This window comes from Cornus florida, unplaced genomic scaffold (assembly GCF_030987335.1).
Source record: "Cornus florida cultivar Cherokee Brave unplaced genomic scaffold, ASM3098733v1 CherokeeBrave_3.0.0_Hap2_Chr09, whole genome shotgun sequence".
In the NCBI taxonomy this organism is placed as follows: domain Eukaryota; kingdom Viridiplantae; phylum Streptophyta; class Magnoliopsida; order Cornales; family Cornaceae; genus Cornus; species Cornus florida.
The window spans coordinates 93,830,763-93,849,140 of NW_026775579.1; the positions used below are offsets into that span (position 1 = coordinate 93,830,763).

Genomic DNA, 18,378 nt, shown 5'->3' on the forward strand with positions numbered 1-18,378 from the left:
TATTAACAATAATGAAGCATATATTTATATATATATATATATATATATATATATATAGCCCAAACACTATTTATACAGATATATGCATTGGCTTGCTAAAAAAAAATAATCAAATTAATTAAATATGCATAAAGAAACATTTTTTTCTTTTTCTTTTTTGTTTAGCAACAAAAATAGATAGCTTTTGAGAGTAGCATTTTTTTTTTTTCCCTAAATAATATATATATATATATATATATATATATATATATATATATATATATATATCTCAATAGATAGCTTTTGAGAGTAGCATTCTCTTCAGAGAATCTGAACCTATGCAAGTTTTTTTTTTTTTTTGGCCTGGCTAACAAAGATCATTACATAGATAATTGAGTACAAATAGTCAGCACAAGGAATATAAGAACCCCCAACAAAAAAAACGTAGCAACACCGTGCACCACGAAAATTGCATGACAACGAGACAGCCCACGATGATAAGGAGCAAAGTCTCCGCGACCATCATTGTACGTAATTGGAATGGACTGGGCCAAGGCATATCTTCTGTTTTGTTGTTATGATGGTGGGCTATAGCCATTGTTAGTTTGTTTGGTTTGGGCCTAATGCAATTGCTGGGCCCATGTAACTGTATATTCTATTTGTTTTCCTCGATTAAAAAATAAAAACAAAAATGAATTTTCAGTTTGCCTCTTCAACGACGACGTTGCTGTATATTATTAAAACCCTCTTCCCCAAAATGCCCTTATAGTTCCCGCGCAAAACAAATAGCAAATGGATACAACGAGACGATCAAAACCCTCTTCCCCAAATCTGAACCCGCCATGGCCGCCACCGTCACAGCCAGGGAACAGTCGAAGTGCCGGAGCCCTCCGCCACTGACGGATGTCGATATCGTGCGCCTGGCCCAACAACAACCTCAAACCTGCGCACCCATCCCTCCATTTCTCCTCACCCCAACCTCACACCAAACCCTCATCTCCTTCCTCCACTCTCGCTCCTCCTCTCCCTCTCCCTCTCCCTCTCCCTCTGTCTCCATCGCCGAATACACTTCCTCCCTCCTCTCTCTCATCTCTCTCTCTCCTCACACTCACCCTTCTCTCTCTACCCTCCTCTCCTCTCTCCTCCTCTCCTACATCGACCTTTTCAATTCCCACAAAATCCCCCACGATCGTAATTCTCTCAACACCGTCCAACTCTTCGCCGTCCACCTCGAAAATGTCCCCGACCAAGATCTGACTTCCGTTGCTGACTCAATCACTTCGAATCTATCACAAATTGTCGATCCTGACGATGCTCAGCTTCTCGATCTCCTTCCTAAATGTCTTCAATTAATTCGCAATTCAAGTGAGATTGAAAGGAGTGGCGATTACGTGAACTCAGTGATTGATCATGTTTTTGGTTGTGATTGGTCTAAGGTTTTGCTGGCGAAGATGGTGTCAATTGTTAGAGAGTTTTCGTTTCTTGATAAGGGAAGGCATAGGGATTTTTTAGAGAAGGTGTTTGGTGGAATGAAAAGGGTGGAATTGCAGGACTTGCCTTCCTTGGTTTATCAGTTGTTGGTTTTGGCCTCGAAGGGGTTTAACAAGAGGGAAGTGATTGAAGGGATCGTGATGTTTTTTGGGTCGAAAATGGCGTCAAGGGGGAGTTCGATAGTTCGGCAGGTTGAAGGGACTGTGTTGCTGCATGTGAATTTTGCGGTGAAGCAGGATCCTTCTCTGGGGCAGGAGGTTATGGGACTTTTGAAGTCTGATCTTCGTGCTTTTAACCATTTTACTGTTGCTGTGATGCTGTCAGTTGCTAGGGTTCGGAGGTTCAGCGATACTGCAATGGGGATTCTGAAAACCGCTTTAATTACGGTTAATCGGGATTATAAGTTTGCCAAGTAAGGTTAAAATGTTTTTTAGATTCACAATTGTGTTCATTCTGAAGGGTAGACATCTTAACAATTAAGGTAGATTATGTGGTTTATGAATGTCCATGGAACTGAATCACTCTGATGTGTCAAATGTGTGTTAATGTTGTTTATTTATTCCCTATTAAATGTTTGAATTGGGTGTGCTTTTTGGTTCTATGTTCAATAAATGATCCGATTTGCAATTCGTTTTTGGTTGGTTGTTACAACTTGACATAGTGTGTGTATCATCTTCACAAGGTGGTATCTAGTGCATGGTGCTGAAATCATCTCTGATTCTTGGTTGTGGGCATCAAGGCAAATATTAGTTCAATAACTTTGGGTCTCATGAATGTAGACTGAGGTTAGTCTAGGATGGGCACATATGACTTAGTCAAACACAGTGGCCTTATTTGTTTTGCATGGCACATCTTAGACACCTCCATACATTCTGTCCTTAACTATGGTGTAGCAGCTTAGTTCAACATAGATAATTATTCTTCTTTATGTTACTGGAGTAATTGGTTGTTTTATCATCATCTTACAGAGGCTGCAAATGGCTACCAGATGATTTGAGGGAAAAATGCCTGCAAAGTGTGAAAATAGTACAGAAGTCTGTCCTAAAAGCTGTACATCCCTTTTCCTTTTTCCTTCTACGTATTTTTGCACTTCTGTTCCTTGATAATTGGACATATATGTATTGCATAAATAATGTATAGGATGTTAATTAGTCCGCTATTGGCAGATACCCTCCTTAGCTTACAATTGTGTTCTGAAGGTGTCAACATACCCTCCTGAATCCTGATACGATGTTTGAAAACATAAACTTCAAAATGAAACATAAAAGGATATAATCTTTGCATAGAGGAAAGGCATCAATTGGATGGTATTGGTTGATGAATCTGGGGTGATGTGTGTAACAGGATTATGACTGCATGGCATCTTGTGTTAACTGACGTTTATCTTTTGTTCAGCAAGTCATAGTTTTTAAGTTGATTTAATTTATGTAATTAATCTTCCTGGTTTGTAGGTTGGTGAAAGCAATTATGGAAGGGAGCATATGGTTCCTAGCATTGTACAGCTTGGATTTGTATTGCTAGAATCAGTAGAAGAGAGAAACAATAAAGAACATTTCAAGTTTGATGGTCTGATGGGTACTGAGGAGCTTGGTATTCAGATGCTGAAAACTTTATTTGAGGTTCATGAAATTGCGAGAAATGAGGTTAGTATGGTATAGAAACTTCGAAAATCTAAAAAAAACATGTGTAGCAATGTTCCTTGCAAACATAATTCTGTATTCAGCACAGAACGTTGATTACATGGTTTTCCTTTACAATGCATTGTTAAGTGGCTCATCATGGGGGAAAGTATCTCTTGGAAGCTTAGTAGAGGTTTAACATCCCTAATGTAGACCCTTTTAAGTAGAATTTTCTGTACATTCTGGAACGTAGGATTTCTCACTTGTCCAAACATCCTTGTTGATGAACTTGATTAACGTCAAGCATAAAATGGGCACATTGGTCTGTCCAACAAAGCTGATAACAAGTTTTTCAGGTTGTTGTTCATTCAAACATGGTTTTTTATTTTTATTTTATTTTACTTTATTTTTTGACGTGGCGTCATATTCTAATTTTCCTCACTACCTTACCCACATCCTTCTTGGTGATCTCTTTTCCTTGTAGAACCTTCAAATTGGGCCATAATAATTTCTAGTTAGCGTATTGGGTTCTCTTTGCGCATAGTGAAATCATTTTACTCGCTTTTTCTGTCATTGTCTTTTAGTCCCCACATTGGTAGACCATATTGTTACTGAATGTGTATTATTTTTACCTCAGCTAACTTTTTGATCAAATTTTTCTGAAAGTACTTCAATCTATGATGAAGCTGTCATAAGTTTTCAAGTGCTGCTCATTGACATAAAGAAAAATGTTGCTCAGTAGATCAACATGTTTGACAAAGCTTAACTTAGGTTCTTTCTCTTATGATTATGAAAGTTCATTAAATTATCACAGTGACTTCGGTGGAAATTAATTTTTTTTTTTTTCCTGAATTCTGGTGGAAATTAATTGATCTTCAGTATCTTTTCTCTTTCAGCATATTTTATATACCTCATCTTCTATGAATGCGTAAACATTTACTAGAAGAAAAGTCCTTCATATAATTGAAAATTGTACCAACTATATTAAAGGTATAAGATTTTGCAGACTTGTGGATAGTTTATTTTATAAATTTTGTTGCAGATTGTGGAGCAATGCAAATTTCGTATCCTTTCTTCGAAGTCCGAACATAGCTTTCCAATCATAAGGTAACTTGTAAATAGCCTTGTATTTTATCTTTTCGTTTGATTGATGGAAAATGGTGTGTATAATTACTTTTATCTGCAGGCTGCTTGGTTATCTGGTTCAGGATTGTCCTTATCCAATGTTGGAATATGTTTCACGCCTGAAGGAATTGTTGGATTATTTTACTTTCATGCATGGCAAGATTGCCGCATTCCTTCTTTCTGCTTTATTGCCCCTCATCAAATTCAGTCATGATCTGCGGGTACTAATCTTATCATGTCTCAACCAGGCAATGAAATCACAATATTTTTAACGTGTACAATATCAACTTTCTATTGTGTTTTCCTAAGTTTCTGGTACACCAAAAATCTGTTATAAGAAAATCAATTATTCAACCAAAGATGTGATGAATATGCTTTCAACTTCCGTTCTAAAGATATATAACAATAAATTTCATTTATAATTGCATAAAATTTTGCAATCAGTGTTGATATTCTGAAGTGGAATTTACTTTTGTAGTGATTGAGAAACTACATTTAAGACATTAACGTTTATCCTTACATTGCTTTAATCTCTCTCTCTCTCTTTTAAAATTGTTGATGCAGGATTACACTATATTGGTCTTGCGCAAAGCTATGTTTAGACAAGAAGATACAGTTCGTTTTGCTGCAACTACTGCCATTATTGAGCTGATTCTGACGGAAAAGCAATCTAGAAAAGATGGCCCATATTCTTTTCAAGAATCATCAAGCCAAGCCAGTTGCAGCCAGCAAGCCGAGATCCCCTGTGGCATGGGGTCTGGTCTTTTCCAAGAGCTGAGTGGTTTGCTGCAGAGATGTCTTTATCAGCAGGTGCTATATGAAACTTCTCTATTCTTCTTTTGTATAATCATGGTGGTTATCTATCTATCTATCTATATTCTTTTGAATCCTGTTTCTCATTATAGTTGGCTTGATGTGTTCAGGCAAAAGTCAAGGAGATCCTGTACCATGGGCTTGTGAAGCTTGTATTGGTGGACCCATCAAGTGCTGGAGCTGTTTTTGATTTTCTCTTGCCTCAATTCCTTCGTTTTTACAGAGAGGTTTATATCCATAGGTTTATGTTAGCTTATTCATGGAGCTTAGTATATAATTACATAAACCCAAGGTTTTGTCAATGCCAAAGCGTGTATAGCACAGTGATTCAGTATTGGCATAGGATCTAAAAGGGAGGGTGGCTTATGGGTTCAATTCTTGCAGTTGATAAAAGAAATTATAATTGAGGAATATGTTGTGTTGCTCTATTTCAAAAGGAAAAGTCACGTGCAGCTACCTTTTTATGCGTCTGGCAACTCAATTCCACACCTTACATTAGCTCATAATGTTCGCAGGATGCAGATATTCAACTTGCCATTAGTTGTTGCATTAAATCAGAGAAGGGACGAGTTTCTGTTGTTGAGCCATTAGATTGCCTTCTATCTTGTGTTTCTTGGATTCTTCTCCTTCAGCCAAGTGGTAAAACTGATCACCCCACAGACTCTTCATGGGCATGTTTTGGCTTCTCTCTTTCACAAGAGAATGAGGTATTGTTATTTTATTTAATGAAATCATGCATTTCATGTTAGCATCTATCACACTGAATTAATTTCCGCAGGCAGGAAGAATTTTGTCTAGGGAGTCATTCTCCAGTGCTTTACTGAAGATAAGGAAATTTTTGACAAGTGGAAATTTGGAAGGTATATGAAGAATTTGAGACATTTCTCTCTATATATTTATCTATCTAGAGAGAATCCAAGTGCATTGCAGATGATGTGATATACTTCTTTTACATGTCAGATCAGGCATACTAGGTCAGACTCAGGATGCAGGTACTAAACCTCTTGAAGATGAGAGCTCCAATTGTTGTGCTTTCATGTTAATGGGAATTGTTGAGGTGGTGTTGAATACTGTTGCTACTGAGTTGGAGAAAGCAACAGATGCAAGGAAGTCGGATCTGGAAAAGGAGCTTGTTGCACTTATTGATCTTTATGTCTCTTTGGAAAAAGAGACTTGTACATCAAGACAGGGTAATGGGATCAGAAAAGGGAGCCAACGAAATGCTTCTCATAATATCATGGACAATGGTAATTCAGGCAACTCAAAAGTTTCTCAAGACCGAGTGCCTTTTTTGGCTACTTCATGTATCTACCAGCTACTGCAAACAGCACACAAACTATATACTAGTGATTGCTCTAGTAATGTTGCAGCTTCCCAGAACCATAGCCAGTCCTCAAATACGAAAAAATCAACTGGATATTCTAAATTTATTTCTTTTGTCTTGAATGCTTCCCTCCGTCATATTAAATCTTTTGCTGTGGGCAAAGATGATCCACTGAATAATTTGATATATGGAGATACAAAGGTGTTGGGACCCCCGTTGTTGAAATTGGTTTGGCTGCTGAAATCAGGGCCAAAAATTGAGACACATCAAAAGAAAAAGGAGGCTAAGGGAAAGAAAGATGTTGAAGACAGAAAAGAATATATCCATTTGGCCTTAACCTCCTTGAAGGAATTGATAACAATTAGTTTGCGAAGCGTAGAACAGAAGGGCTTGATTGAAGATCTGTTGTCATTCTCAACACTTGAGAATGCATCAAGAAATGCCGTGGATGCTAGTTTGGATGATGAATGTGAACTACCCTCCAACGCTGATGACCAACATACAAGGAGCAAGGAATTACTTATTAAAAGGATCATAAAGCCATTGCTTTCTGAGCTTCTTGAACTTTCATTTTTCCATGAGGCTGAGGTAAACTTTATTTCGATCTATCAGTATTTTGATCAAATTTTTTATGCTTCACTGAAGAATCGGGCTGAATTCAATCCACTAATGGCTCATCCACAGTCGTTGTACTTGTTCAAACCCCTTTATGTGGAGTGGACAAGCAAAAACTGATGTGGATTAAGCCCCCTTATTTACTAAATCCTATTTAATTCTATAGATAAAAACATCTAAAGCATGGTATGTTATCAGATTCTCTGTGATATAGTAGCGCTGATTGGGAACAATTTGCACTGCGAACGGAGAAACTTTCTTGGTGCCTGGGCAGCACGTATCTGCAAAGGCAGTCAAATATCAAATTCTAAGTTTGCGAAAAATGTGGTTACAATTGCTGTCTGTTTAAGTTCACCTCCAAATGATTTAGTCGTCGCTCAAGACATAGCCAAGGAGTTGTTAAAAGTCATGGGATCAGAGAGCAGCAGTTCGCTGGAAACGTCTGAGACATACCCTATCATAAACCACTCAACAGTCACTCCAGTGGCTTCTTCTATACTGCAGTTGATTGAATCTGTTTTTATTGATATTGATTGGGCCATTATGAAATTAAAGTCCTACTCAGTTTCCGAAAAAGGCATGTCCCTTTCTCAGAGTAGAGAAGTAGCTCCTGGATTGGCATTAGAAGAGGTTCTTTACTCTAGGACTGAAGCAGTGGTGAAGGTGTTATCTTCTTTTGTTTTGATGCACCTTAAAGGTAAGTGTTGTACTAATTAATGGGGTTATCTGTAATCTAATTCTTATCCTTTTTCTTAATTGAAAGAGAAAATTATGCAGATCCTCAAGCAGAGCATTTGCTCAGATTGGCTGTAAGGTTTTACAAGCTTTTAGCTCGAGTGTCAAAGCTTTGGATTGCTCCTAAAGGTCGCAAGCAACTTATACCCAGTCTTAAGTTCCAGAACCTTGTTGAAATTATAAGCAAGCAACTCACAGCTCCTCTATATAATTTTTTGGGGCTGATGCAGCGGGTATGTAATCTGGACCTTTTGGTTATTCTTGCTTATTGTACTCTTTCCAGCTTCATAAAATTATGTGTTTTTTTACTTCTAACTTCTTGATTGGTTCATGTTGTTATACTGGAGTTGCAGAATCAGGAAGAGAATGCGAGTGGCAAAGGAATTATGAACAAGATCAAAAGGGAGAACAGATGCATCCCGGACTTGATTTTCCAGATAGAAGACTATGAAAAATACCTCATCCAACTTAGTAAGGCGAGCAAAGTCAATTTGTTGAGGCACGCCAAGCGTAGCACTTCCAGGGATTTTAGAATATTAGAACCAGAAAAGAATGTCGAGGAAGAAGATAATTCGAACCATGAATCCAACAATAATAATTCTACTGCTTCTCAAAATGAATCTTGTGAGGAATCTGAAGATGGCGAACCAAATGGATCCAAGACTGTTTTATCATCCGAATCTGGGTCTGATGGTGAAGGTGGAGATGTCCTTCCCAATGCCAAGAGAGCGAAAATGAGTACGGTTGTGCAGGACTCGGATGATGAAGCATCCTCATAACAAAAACTCAAGGGCCTAATATGGCAGGCTTAGCTTAGTGGGGCTGATGGTTGTATATATTTTTTTCAAGTCTAATTCACACATTAATTGGCACAAGATTAAATGTCTTTTTAATCTGAAACATTAATTATTTTTCCAAGTTATTGAAGTTTCTTGGCGATGTTCAGGATGGCTATGTGAAGAGGCTGTAGCAATAGAAAATTGCAGTTCTCGATGTTGATTTATAAAATATGCACTAGGTGAATCTCACATCTTGACGTCAAAAGTGAAGCTGTATTTGTTTCGACAACATTGTCAGAGAAGACTGTTTGTTAAGTTGTGCACGATCCATGCACCAAAAGGACATAAAAATCCAACTTCGGTGTTTCAAATTAAAATATGTTTGTAGATTAATTTGTTTGTATTAATCTTATCAAACTTAGCTAATACATATTACTTTAGATAATATAGTTTCTCTTTTGAAAGAAATTAAATATTCGAGCCATGCAATGTTTTTCTCTTTTCTAAATGTGATTAAATATTCGGGACCATGCAATTTATGAATTTGTTTTTTTTTGTAAATGAGATTAAATATTCAAGCATGATTTTTTTTATAAAAAAAATGAAATTAAAATATTCAAGCCAGTGCTTGTGCACATTTGCTTGAAGTTTAGACTTTAGAGGTGAAAAAATTGGTCAAATGGAGTTTCTGATATCTATTTAAATGTGACGTGCAAAGTGGCGGTCTTCGTACACGGTAGGAAACGAGTCCACTACCATCAACGTAAATACCCAAAACACGCACACATTCCCACACACACGAGAAAAGAAAGAGAGACACACAGTTCTACTCGAAGAACACTTTTCAAAACTCCAAGGACTCTAAACCAAATCAAATCGGAACAGAAACGAAATGAGTGAAGAAGCAAGGAGAGTCAGAGTCGGAGCTTCCGACGATCGGAAGCCCTCGTCTTCACCATCACCGGCTGGCAAGAAAGTCATCATCAAGAGCGCCGACATGAAGGACGACTTGCAGAAGGAGGCCGTCGATATTGCCATCAACGTACCTCTCTTTCTCTCTCTCTCAAAATTGCTCCACTTCATTGTATTGAAATTTAAAACATTTTCAATATATATATATATATATATATATATATATATATGTATGTAGGCGTTTGAAATACACAATGTGGGGAAAGATGTAGCTGAGTATATAAAGAAAGAGTTCGATAAGAAGCATGGCCCCACCTGGCACTGTATTGTCGGTAAAAATTTCGGTAACATACCTCTCTTCATCACCCTATTGCTTTCCTTTTCAGTTCCCATTTTCTAATATACAATTGTATTATAATTATTTTGGTATTATTAGAAGTGATTGTTAGAGAAAGTTTTGCTTTGATTGATAGTCGATACAAGCATTTCTGGATTCTATTTTGAGCATAGCAATTTGCTATTGTCCTCCTTAGAAATGACAGAGATCTAGATTCAATTCGGATCCACCCTGACTTATTTATTTTGCTCAGATGTTGAAAATGTTGCCCTCTTCCATTTCTTGTGGTGTGTCTAGTATTTGTTTGATCCACTAGCAGTGGGTACACAAATTCTCATAAATATCTGCCACTTATTATCAAGAAAAAATGTAACAAATATTCCGTTGCAGATTCTCAATGCTGTCCGTGTTCATCAATTTTGAATAAAGTAAAATGTACGTTATATATATGTATGGTACTATGGTTATGTATATCTGACATTATTTAGAGACACACACTTGTGAATTGGTAATGGGATAACATCCATTTATGGTTGTTTGGTTCAAAAACATTGCGAGAGAAACAAACTGAATGTGTTCTAAACAAGAAAATTGGAAAAATACTGCTCTAAGTTCTTGGTGCGTATTATCAAACACAGGAAAAGTGCACGAATGATCGCTCTCTTACTAAGTGCCATAGACAAATTGATTTGATGAACAATAAATTTGATCGTGTTTGATGGCCCTGATATTCAATTGTTCTATTTGAACTCTTGAAGATATCGTTTTTGAGATAACCTTGATATTCGTTTATTCTATTAGAAATATCCTGTGATATTCTCTGAGTTATGTTAATTATAGTCTCAATAATCCATAATGCCCTTACTCAACATAAGGTCGTACTTTTCTACTGAACTCAGTGTGTGATTGTTTGCTTTTGTTTTCTTCTTCTTCTTTGTGTGCATGTGTGTGTGTGTATTGGAGTTAATTTGTTAACTGTAGTAGGCCTACCTGACCGTCTTCTACTCTTCCATACTGATTTTTTTTGAAGAAAAGGGATGATTGGGACCAATAGTTTGTTGGTTGGAAGTGCAAGATTGCTTGTAATGTACATGATGGAGACAGTAAGTGAATCTCTACCATTATAAAAGATGATGACAATGAGCCTCACAAGTATGCTTCAACTTTTAAATGTTTTTGTATATGATATACATAACTCAAAATGAATTTTGTGAATATGAGTGTTCGTTCAAAATAATTCCAAAAAATATAGACACACAATAATAATGCTCATAGAAGGTGATGCTGACAGTTAAAGCTTGGATCAACTAAGATTTCAACTAAATTAGTGATGCATTTGAAGTGGCACAGAATCACAAATAGATGGTCCATGCTGAAGTTCTTTAGGCAATGAATCTATAAGGTTGATAATTTTAGTTCACTTGATTTATATGACATATAAAACAATAATTTTAAAATACTCTAAAAAAGAATCAAAACAATCTGTCGCTCCCAACATGCATCTCAGTATAGATGCCTGTGTGAAACCCTTCTTGATCATTTGCTGTTGGTGATCATTTTATATACGCATAATAGAACTGTACAAAATGATCTTATGTGCACACATCTACATTTAATGCATTAGTTTCAGAACTAGCATATGGGAAGGTGCAATTGTGTTATTGTAGTATTATACATATTTATACATATAATAGAATTGAACAAAATGATCTTGTGGACACTTCTGAAATTTGATTCATTATTTTCATAACTAGGGAAAAAAAGAATGAGCTCTGTGTATGCTTTCAATTTTGCACTATCAATAGAATAACTTAATTGGCCAATTTTTGTTACTATAATAAACTTCACAATATCAATTTCTCTAGAGGATACAGAAGTTGAATATTTAAAAAAACAGAAATAAATAACTTGTTTGTATGTATAAATTTTAAGGACGTTTACAAGTTTAATTTTTTTCAGTAGAAATTTCCAAGATTAATTATTCAATGTTGAAATCCATAAAATCTGGAAGGTGCGGTTTTTCACATCCATCATCTTGAATGATACATTCTATTTAACCAACTATTACTACTCCATATTTGTATGGAAATATGGTACTACTCCATTTCAAATAGGTTATATGACATTATATGAACAGAATAGTATATAGTTTAGCTACCTTGTTTATACTATGTTGGATCTATTATTAGTGTACCAACCTATACTTCTCAGCTGTAAGTTCTACACTCACCTCTGTCTCCTACCTTTTATATAGATATCTTCCTCCCTAATGGACTAATTAATGGCTAAAATAACTCTTCACATAAAATATTCTAGAAATTTACAAACACTGCAAGCTTTCAAATGTTCTTGAATCCTCCACCTACTCTACAACACAACTTTCTACACAAATGTATAAGACACTGGAATCAACTCTCCACATAAGCCATTATGATGCAATACAGAGTTCTACTCAACACTTGTATGTTGCTTGTGTGGCGTAACCTCCTTACATATTGGCAGGACTTGTGTGTAGCTTGTGTGGCGTAACCTCCCTACACATTGGCGGAGTTTGTGTCGCTTGCATAGTGTAACCTCCCCGCATATTGGCGGAGCTTGACATATAAATTTCTTATTTGTTGATAGGACCACCAAAGTTTTTCTACTAATTTTCTCAAGTCATTTTTACTCTACAATATGAAGAGGAACTATTTGGCTGCTGAGCTAGCTGCATCAATCATTTCTTTCTTCGAATTTCATCATCGTCATCATCCTTGTCTTTATCCCATAGAGATGGGATGCCATCTCTTTGAATTTCCTTAATCAAAATTGTTTCTATTGGCTTGGTCGTGAAGCTTTTAATTAATATGGAGAACACTTAATTTTTTTTTTTTGTCTTGGTCTATTAATTATTACTGGCTTATAAGAAAAGATGAATACATAAATTGTTTGAGTTATATATAAAGTTTCATTGATCATTTAATATTTTGTGGTTTTTTTGTTTAGGTTCTTATGTGACTCACGAGACAAATCACTTTGTGTACTTGTATTTGGATTCAAAAGCAGTATTGCTGTTCAAATCTGGTTGAGCATGGTGAGAAAGTGAACTGCTTCTTTGATGACAGTGATGCTACAAGCTATAACAATTATGTATTAACTAAAACTTGCTAGCATGCAAAAGATCTCTGTCAAGACGAATATGTGCTTAAACTTGTATATTTGTTTTGACTTTAATTAATTGAGCTGGAACTTTTAATTGCATTGAACTCGGTGTTTCAGCTGGTTGAGTTTTGTTTGTTAATCATCAAAAGGAAGGCATTGATACATGCATGGTTAAAAACTTGGAAGCAGCCAGTGGATGTTTTGAATGCCTCTTGTATCAATGTTTGTGTAGCTCTGTCCTCGCAACATAGAGCATTGCAAATAATGTTAATACAGATAATTGTGTGACCGTTTGTGATTAGTGGAGACCATATAACCCCTAATAGGAGTCCTAATATTTGAAATACTAGTAATAAATAAATAAATGCATTATTGATTGTACCATGTACTTAGACACCAACTTCATGACAAAATAATTTTGTTTCATGGTGCAAATATGGAAGGGCAGCATGGGCTATAACTGTCGTTTTCCGTTGTTTGGAACGTAGTGGGGCATCTAAGTGGCAGACCCAATATATTCCAATTATGGTAGCATGGCCCTCCCACTCTTATCTCTGAGAATCCTCTTTCCATGGTTTTATACCCTCACGGGCACACTGACAAAGTATAAATTCTATGATCCTCATGGAGATTATTTTGGTCCTAATTGCTCCTTTTTACCATGCTTTGAAATTCTATGCCCACCAATATCCAAGATTGATAATTATTTTTATTTATCATAACTCATTTTTTCAACCTCATTTCACTTCCTTTTTCCTTTGGATTCATTTGGTTAGCGTGAAGTAAATAGAAAGAAAAAGAAACAGAAAAGAAAATTAATTTTTGAAAGTTTGGTTACCTAGGGAAAATTTTTTGGAATGTGGGATTCCCGCATCGATAAATTTTCTCAAAATATTTCTCAATATAAAACACAAGAAAGTTTACTTTCTCGCACCAAACTATCATTTTATTTACAAAATTTCTATTATGCCCGGTTGTTTCTCCATTTTTTTTTCACTAGTTATTAAATTCAGACTTAGGAAATATTCCAACCACTATTATATATTAGGACACATAATTTGATTATATCCAATACGTTCGTTATCTAAAATTTTTAGAAATAAATTAAAAGTGGAATGGTAGAAATAATATAACTTTTAATTTTTATCAATATCTCAATAGAAATGTGGGAAGAGATTAATTTGAGTCATCATAATATTTCTATGACATAACAATTTCACATGGATGGAAATTCATATAATATTTATTTTTTACTATCTATACAGTTTTGAACTGAATTGAGTTTTATACTAAAAATTTGCATAGAAGTGGTTCATATTTATAAAAAATATGAAAGGGAATTGATAAATTATGCATGAATCATAAAATTATTATGCGTGAATTATAAAATATGTTACTTTTGCATGACAATTTTTATCCTAGAGTTGCATTTAATGTTTCTTGGAGGGGGCTTAAAAAAAGATATATTTAATAATTCAATAAAATATGAGTATGTGTTATCATAAATGAACTATATTCTACATATAAATATAAATAATTATTATTGAAAACACAAAATAAAAAAATCTGGCAACTAAAATGCAGTCCTACTAGTTTTTCTCAATCTAAATAATAATAATAATAATAATAATAATGATGATATTATTATTATTATTAATTCACTATTTTATAATAAAACATGAGTATGTTATGATAAATGAATTATATTCTACATATAAATATAAATAATTATTATTGAAAACAGAAAATAAAAAGAATTTGACAATTGAAATGTAATCCTCCTTAGTTTGTCTAATTTAAATATGAATATAAATAATAATAATTATTATTATTAATCCATTATTTTACTATTTAATTGCTAAAAATTAATTTATTTTTTAATATTTAAAATCATGAGGGTAGTTTTGGTATGTAAATTATTTTCTTTTCTCTTTCATGCTATCTAAATTAATAAAATAATATTTTCTCACAATTTTCTTGAAAAAATTTCTTGCTAACCAAATGCATTAAGTATCCTCTAATTAAGTATCCTCTAATTACAATTCTAAAGCGCAGTGATGTAAAACATGTTGCTGCTGATTATAGAGACTGTTTGGACTGAACATATTTTTTGGAGTGGGGTTGAAAAAAAAAAAATGATTGGTTTCAGGGGATTCCACAATTGCCAGTATTTTTGGCTATATGTCGTGTTCAATAATAAGTTGTTTCCGTACAACTGTGGTTACTTTGACTCATCATGTGTAGTGCCAAGGCCTTATAAATCTCAAATATAGAATTTTGAGAATACATTATATTGGAATGAGCATAAAAGGAGAGATAGAGGACATACAATTCTCCCTCTTGTTTTTCTTTTGTTTGGAGCTGGGGAAAGTGCAATCGTCCTCTTTCTTTTTCTTTTGTTTGGTCAAGTAGAATATAATTTTTTATTTTTTGAAAGTTGAAAATATAAAAATTCGTCTTGATTTAATTTTCTATAAACTCATTATAAAAAGATTTATTTTTATATAACTATTTTTTATAATTATTTAAAAATAAATTTTTATTTTTTAAATTTTTGATAATTGTTTTTTTAATGACAAACTAAGTCCGAAACATTTTATTTTTAATACCTTTCAATATAACAAAAAAAGCTCAAACATTCAAACTTGAAAATTGATACTTCCCGAGTATGTCTCTAATTTTTTTCTTACCAAAGTCACTTGGTAATGATGACTTTTAGATCCCATTACTTTTCAAAAATAGTGATAAAAAGACAAAAATTGTGAATTGGTACTCTCACTTTGTACAAAACATTATGTATGTCTCTATTTTTTGCTTGCTACTTGATAATAGCTCTGGGCTACAGTGAGAAAATTTCCAATTGGTAAAAAAAAAAGAAGAGAAAAGTGAATTGCCACACTCATTTCGTACAAAACAATACGGATGTGTGTAATCTGTCCTTTCCAACTGGACCTCAACACATAATGGCTTTTGACGATGAAACTCTTTATCTTTTTCTTTGAAAGAAAAAAGATACCACTCAAACAAAAATATTACAATTTAAAAAATAAAAAGTGAATTTTTTTTTCCTAGGAATAAAAAGTGAATCGGTTCTCTCACTTTATGCAAAACAAATGTGTATGTTTCTAATTTTTTCTCTCCGAAGTGAAGTGAAGTGAAGTGAACCAGAGCAATATATATTTTGAGGAAAATGCGCATAAGTTGGAAAACAACATTATTGATCATTATTATATATATATATATATATATATATCGTAGTTTCGTAGTACAAATACGTCCATGGCTGTCCCAAAGCAAACGACAATTCTCATGAACTCCATCTAAGTTTATTGCTTAAAATTAAGTACTCTAATAATCACCTTAATTCTAAAATAGACCAAAATACCAAAAATACCCTTAAAAATCTGCATTGATTGAATCCCATACTTCTCAGCCTGCAGTTCTAGTGCCAAAAACAACCATATGGGGAAAACCAAACCGTGGGCACTGAAACTAATTTGGCTTCACGGACAGGGAATTTTAGAAAGAAAACCAAAAAGGAGGACATGAGAGTCATTACAAAATCTGGTGAGGTTAAGACCGGAAGGAAATAAGACGTACAATTAATATCCTCTCATATCGGTACTGATCATCATCACCATCAGTATGCAAAGCCATTTGCTCGATTCCTTGTCCCTATGCGATTACTACGAGGAGATGAAGAAGAAGATGATGAAGAAGAGGTTTTGTATGGTAATTTCATGGCAGAGAATGAACAGTTGTTCCCTCTCTTAAAAGTCTCCTCCTCGTCCATGAACATTTGCTTGCACCTGCACTCTACACTACAAAATGCTCTGTCCCCCCTGCACATATAAAATAATATAATTAAAAAAATAATTATACATGCTCTCTCTCTCTCTCTCTCTCTCTCTCTCTCTCTCTCTCTCTCTCTCTATATATATATATATATATATATATATAATACATAAACACCCTTATGAAAATGTTTTGGACCCAGTCTAATTAAACTTTGAAGTTAAACCATGGACCAGTAGACGTTATAGCTGGTCGATCTATATATATTCAACTTAGTTCCATCCATTATATATATATATACACATATATACAGAAATCTTGTTTGTTCACTGGTGTGCAAGAAAATACATGGGCGATTCAAATATTAACTGTTAGATCTCGTTGTTAATGTTATTATATCCAACGATGAGGAATTAATTGGTGGTCCAATAAATTTTGATAAAAGAAACAAACTAGCATGAGTGCAATACTAGCTAGATATGTATTAAAATAGTTTGTAGTGAAGCTTAAAGGTGAAAGTTGGTGTGAATATATATATATATATGTATGTATGTATGTATTATGTATGAGATATATGTGTACTTACTTGTACATGTAGATGTCTTTTCCAGGCAAGAGTTTATGTTTGCAGAGAAAACATTGGTCCAGAAAACTACTAGTAGTTGGCGGAAGAGTAGTTGAAGAAGAATTCCAAAGCGGAGATGCAGGTAGATGAGGATGAGGATGAGGATGAAGAGAGGGTTTGGTGATGCAGGTGATTTTGTTGATAACTTGTGGATGATTTCTCTTATTAATATCTGCCTTCTGCCCTTCTAGTACTATACTTAGTCCCACCATATCTCTCATGTTTCTCCTCCTATATATTCTGTATATATATCTCTCTCTATGTATCTACTGCTGGTGGTGGTGGTGGAGGGCGGTGGTCACGGCGAGGTTTGGTGTTGATGAAAAGATGAGAGAGATAAATAAGGGAGAGAGAGAGAGAGAGAGAGAGATGGGGGGAGATGTGGGGAAAGAATGGAACAAAGGGGAGTGGTGGGATCCTCCAAAAACCCAATAGAGCTGCAGCAGAGTGAGGAGCAGTGAGGACAAGTCCCGTGGCAAAGGATCCAACCTCTAGTGCTTGTTATGTGCCACGTTTACTTTTTTGTTTTGTACTCTTCTTCTCTTTATATATATATATATATATAATAGTAATATATATGTTGGACATTTTCAATATTTTTGAATTTTGGTTTTGATGTGGTGGGGGCTTGAGTGAGTGTGACAGGCCTAGCTGCACGTTGCGTCTATTAAGATCATAGTAAAAAGGGTTATGGTCTATATATGGCTTTGTGAAACACTGTGTCGAATGTCCATCCACATTCCATGCATGTTAGGGCCATTCACAACTCCATCTTACCAAGCCTCTTATATGGTTAGGAGATTCAGTGCACCAGCGAGCACCACAATTACATCGTCCATTCAACAAATTTTAAAAGAGATATATATATATATATATATATATTCAACATTATATTGAAGGTATAATACTTATGTAATATATTATATCATATTACAATGTTATAACATTACTAAATTAAAACTTTAATAGTACATTTATAAAAGTGAAGCAAAAGAAAAACTTGACTGATGGGAAGGGATGCATTAATTTTTTTATTTTAAAAAAAAAATGGAGAAGAAAAACTATGTATTTGTATGCATGTATATCTC

The 18,378-nt window shown here is 34.6% G+C and overlaps 3 protein-coding genes across 3 annotated transcripts; 2 read left to right on the forward strand and 1 right to left on the reverse strand.

Annotated features, from left to right (window-relative positions):
• The first annotated feature begins 664 nt into the window (after positions 1-664).
• LOC132275304 (uncharacterized) lies at positions 665-8,566 on the forward strand. Its single transcript, XM_059776765.1, has 13 exons — positions 665-1,882; positions 2,439-2,520; positions 2,922-3,113; positions 4,132-4,196; positions 4,276-4,435; positions 4,779-5,024; positions 5,138-5,254; positions 5,543-5,734; positions 5,806-5,887; positions 5,993-6,939; positions 7,165-7,663; positions 7,744-7,934; positions 8,055-8,566. The coding sequence occupies exons 1-13, from the start codon at positions 822-824 to the stop codon at positions 8,478-8,480; spliced, it is 4,260 nt and encodes a 1,419-aa protein (XP_059632748.1). The 5' UTR covers positions 665-821; the 3' UTR covers positions 8,481-8,566.
• Positions 8,567-9,258: 692 nt separating this feature from the next.
• LOC132273504 (uncharacterized) lies at positions 9,259-12,946 on the forward strand. Its single transcript, XM_059774460.1, has 3 exons — positions 9,259-9,522; positions 9,631-9,736; positions 12,715-12,946. The coding sequence occupies exons 1-3, from the start codon at positions 9,373-9,375 to the stop codon at positions 12,795-12,797; spliced, it is 339 nt and encodes a 112-aa protein (XP_059630443.1). The 5' UTR covers positions 9,259-9,372; the 3' UTR covers positions 12,798-12,946.
• Positions 12,947-16,069: 3,123 nt separating this feature from the next.
• LOC132275305 (FCS-Like Zinc finger 15) lies at positions 16,070-17,746 on the reverse strand. The gene is made up of 2 exons (XM_059776766.1): positions 17,252-17,746; positions 16,070-16,712 (listed from the first exon to the last, which is right to left on the reverse strand). Exons 1-2 carry the CDS (start codon positions 17,509-17,511, stop codon positions 16,511-16,513), a joined length of 462 nt encoding a protein of 153 aa, XP_059632749.1. The 5' UTR covers positions 17,512-17,746; the 3' UTR covers positions 16,070-16,510.
• Positions 17,747-18,378: the final 632 nt, after the last annotated feature.

Coding starts and splice junctions, on each gene's coding strand:
- LOC132275305 (XM_059776766.1), bottom strand. CDS start 17,511: ATGAGAGATATGGTGGGACTAAGTATAGTACTAGAAGGGCAGAAGGCA. Junction 16,713..17,251: donor AAAGACATCTACATGTACAA/GTAAGTACACAT, acceptor TTATATGTGCAG/GGGGGACAGAGCATTTTGTA.
- LOC132273504 (XM_059774460.1), top strand. CDS start 9,373: ATGAGTGAAGAAGCAAGGAGAGTCAGAGTCGGAGCTTCCGACGATCGG. Junction 9,523..9,630: donor CCGTCGATATTGCCATCAAC/GTACCTCTCTTT, acceptor ATATGTATGTAG/GCGTTTGAAATACACAATGT. Junction 9,737..12,714: donor TATTGTCGGTAAAAATTTCG/GTAACATACCTC, acceptor TTTTTTGTTTAG/GTTCTTATGTGACTCACGAG.
- LOC132275304 (XM_059776765.1), top strand. CDS start 822: ATGGCCGCCACCGTCACAGCCAGGGAACAGTCGAAGTGCCGGAGCCCT. Junction 2,521..2,921: donor AGAAGTCTGTCCTAAAAGCT/GTACATCCCTTT, acceptor CCTGGTTTGTAG/GTTGGTGAAAGCAATTATGG. Junction 3,114..4,131: donor ATGAAATTGCGAGAAATGAG/GTTAGTATGGTA, acceptor ATTTTGTTGCAG/ATTGTGGAGCAATGCAAATT.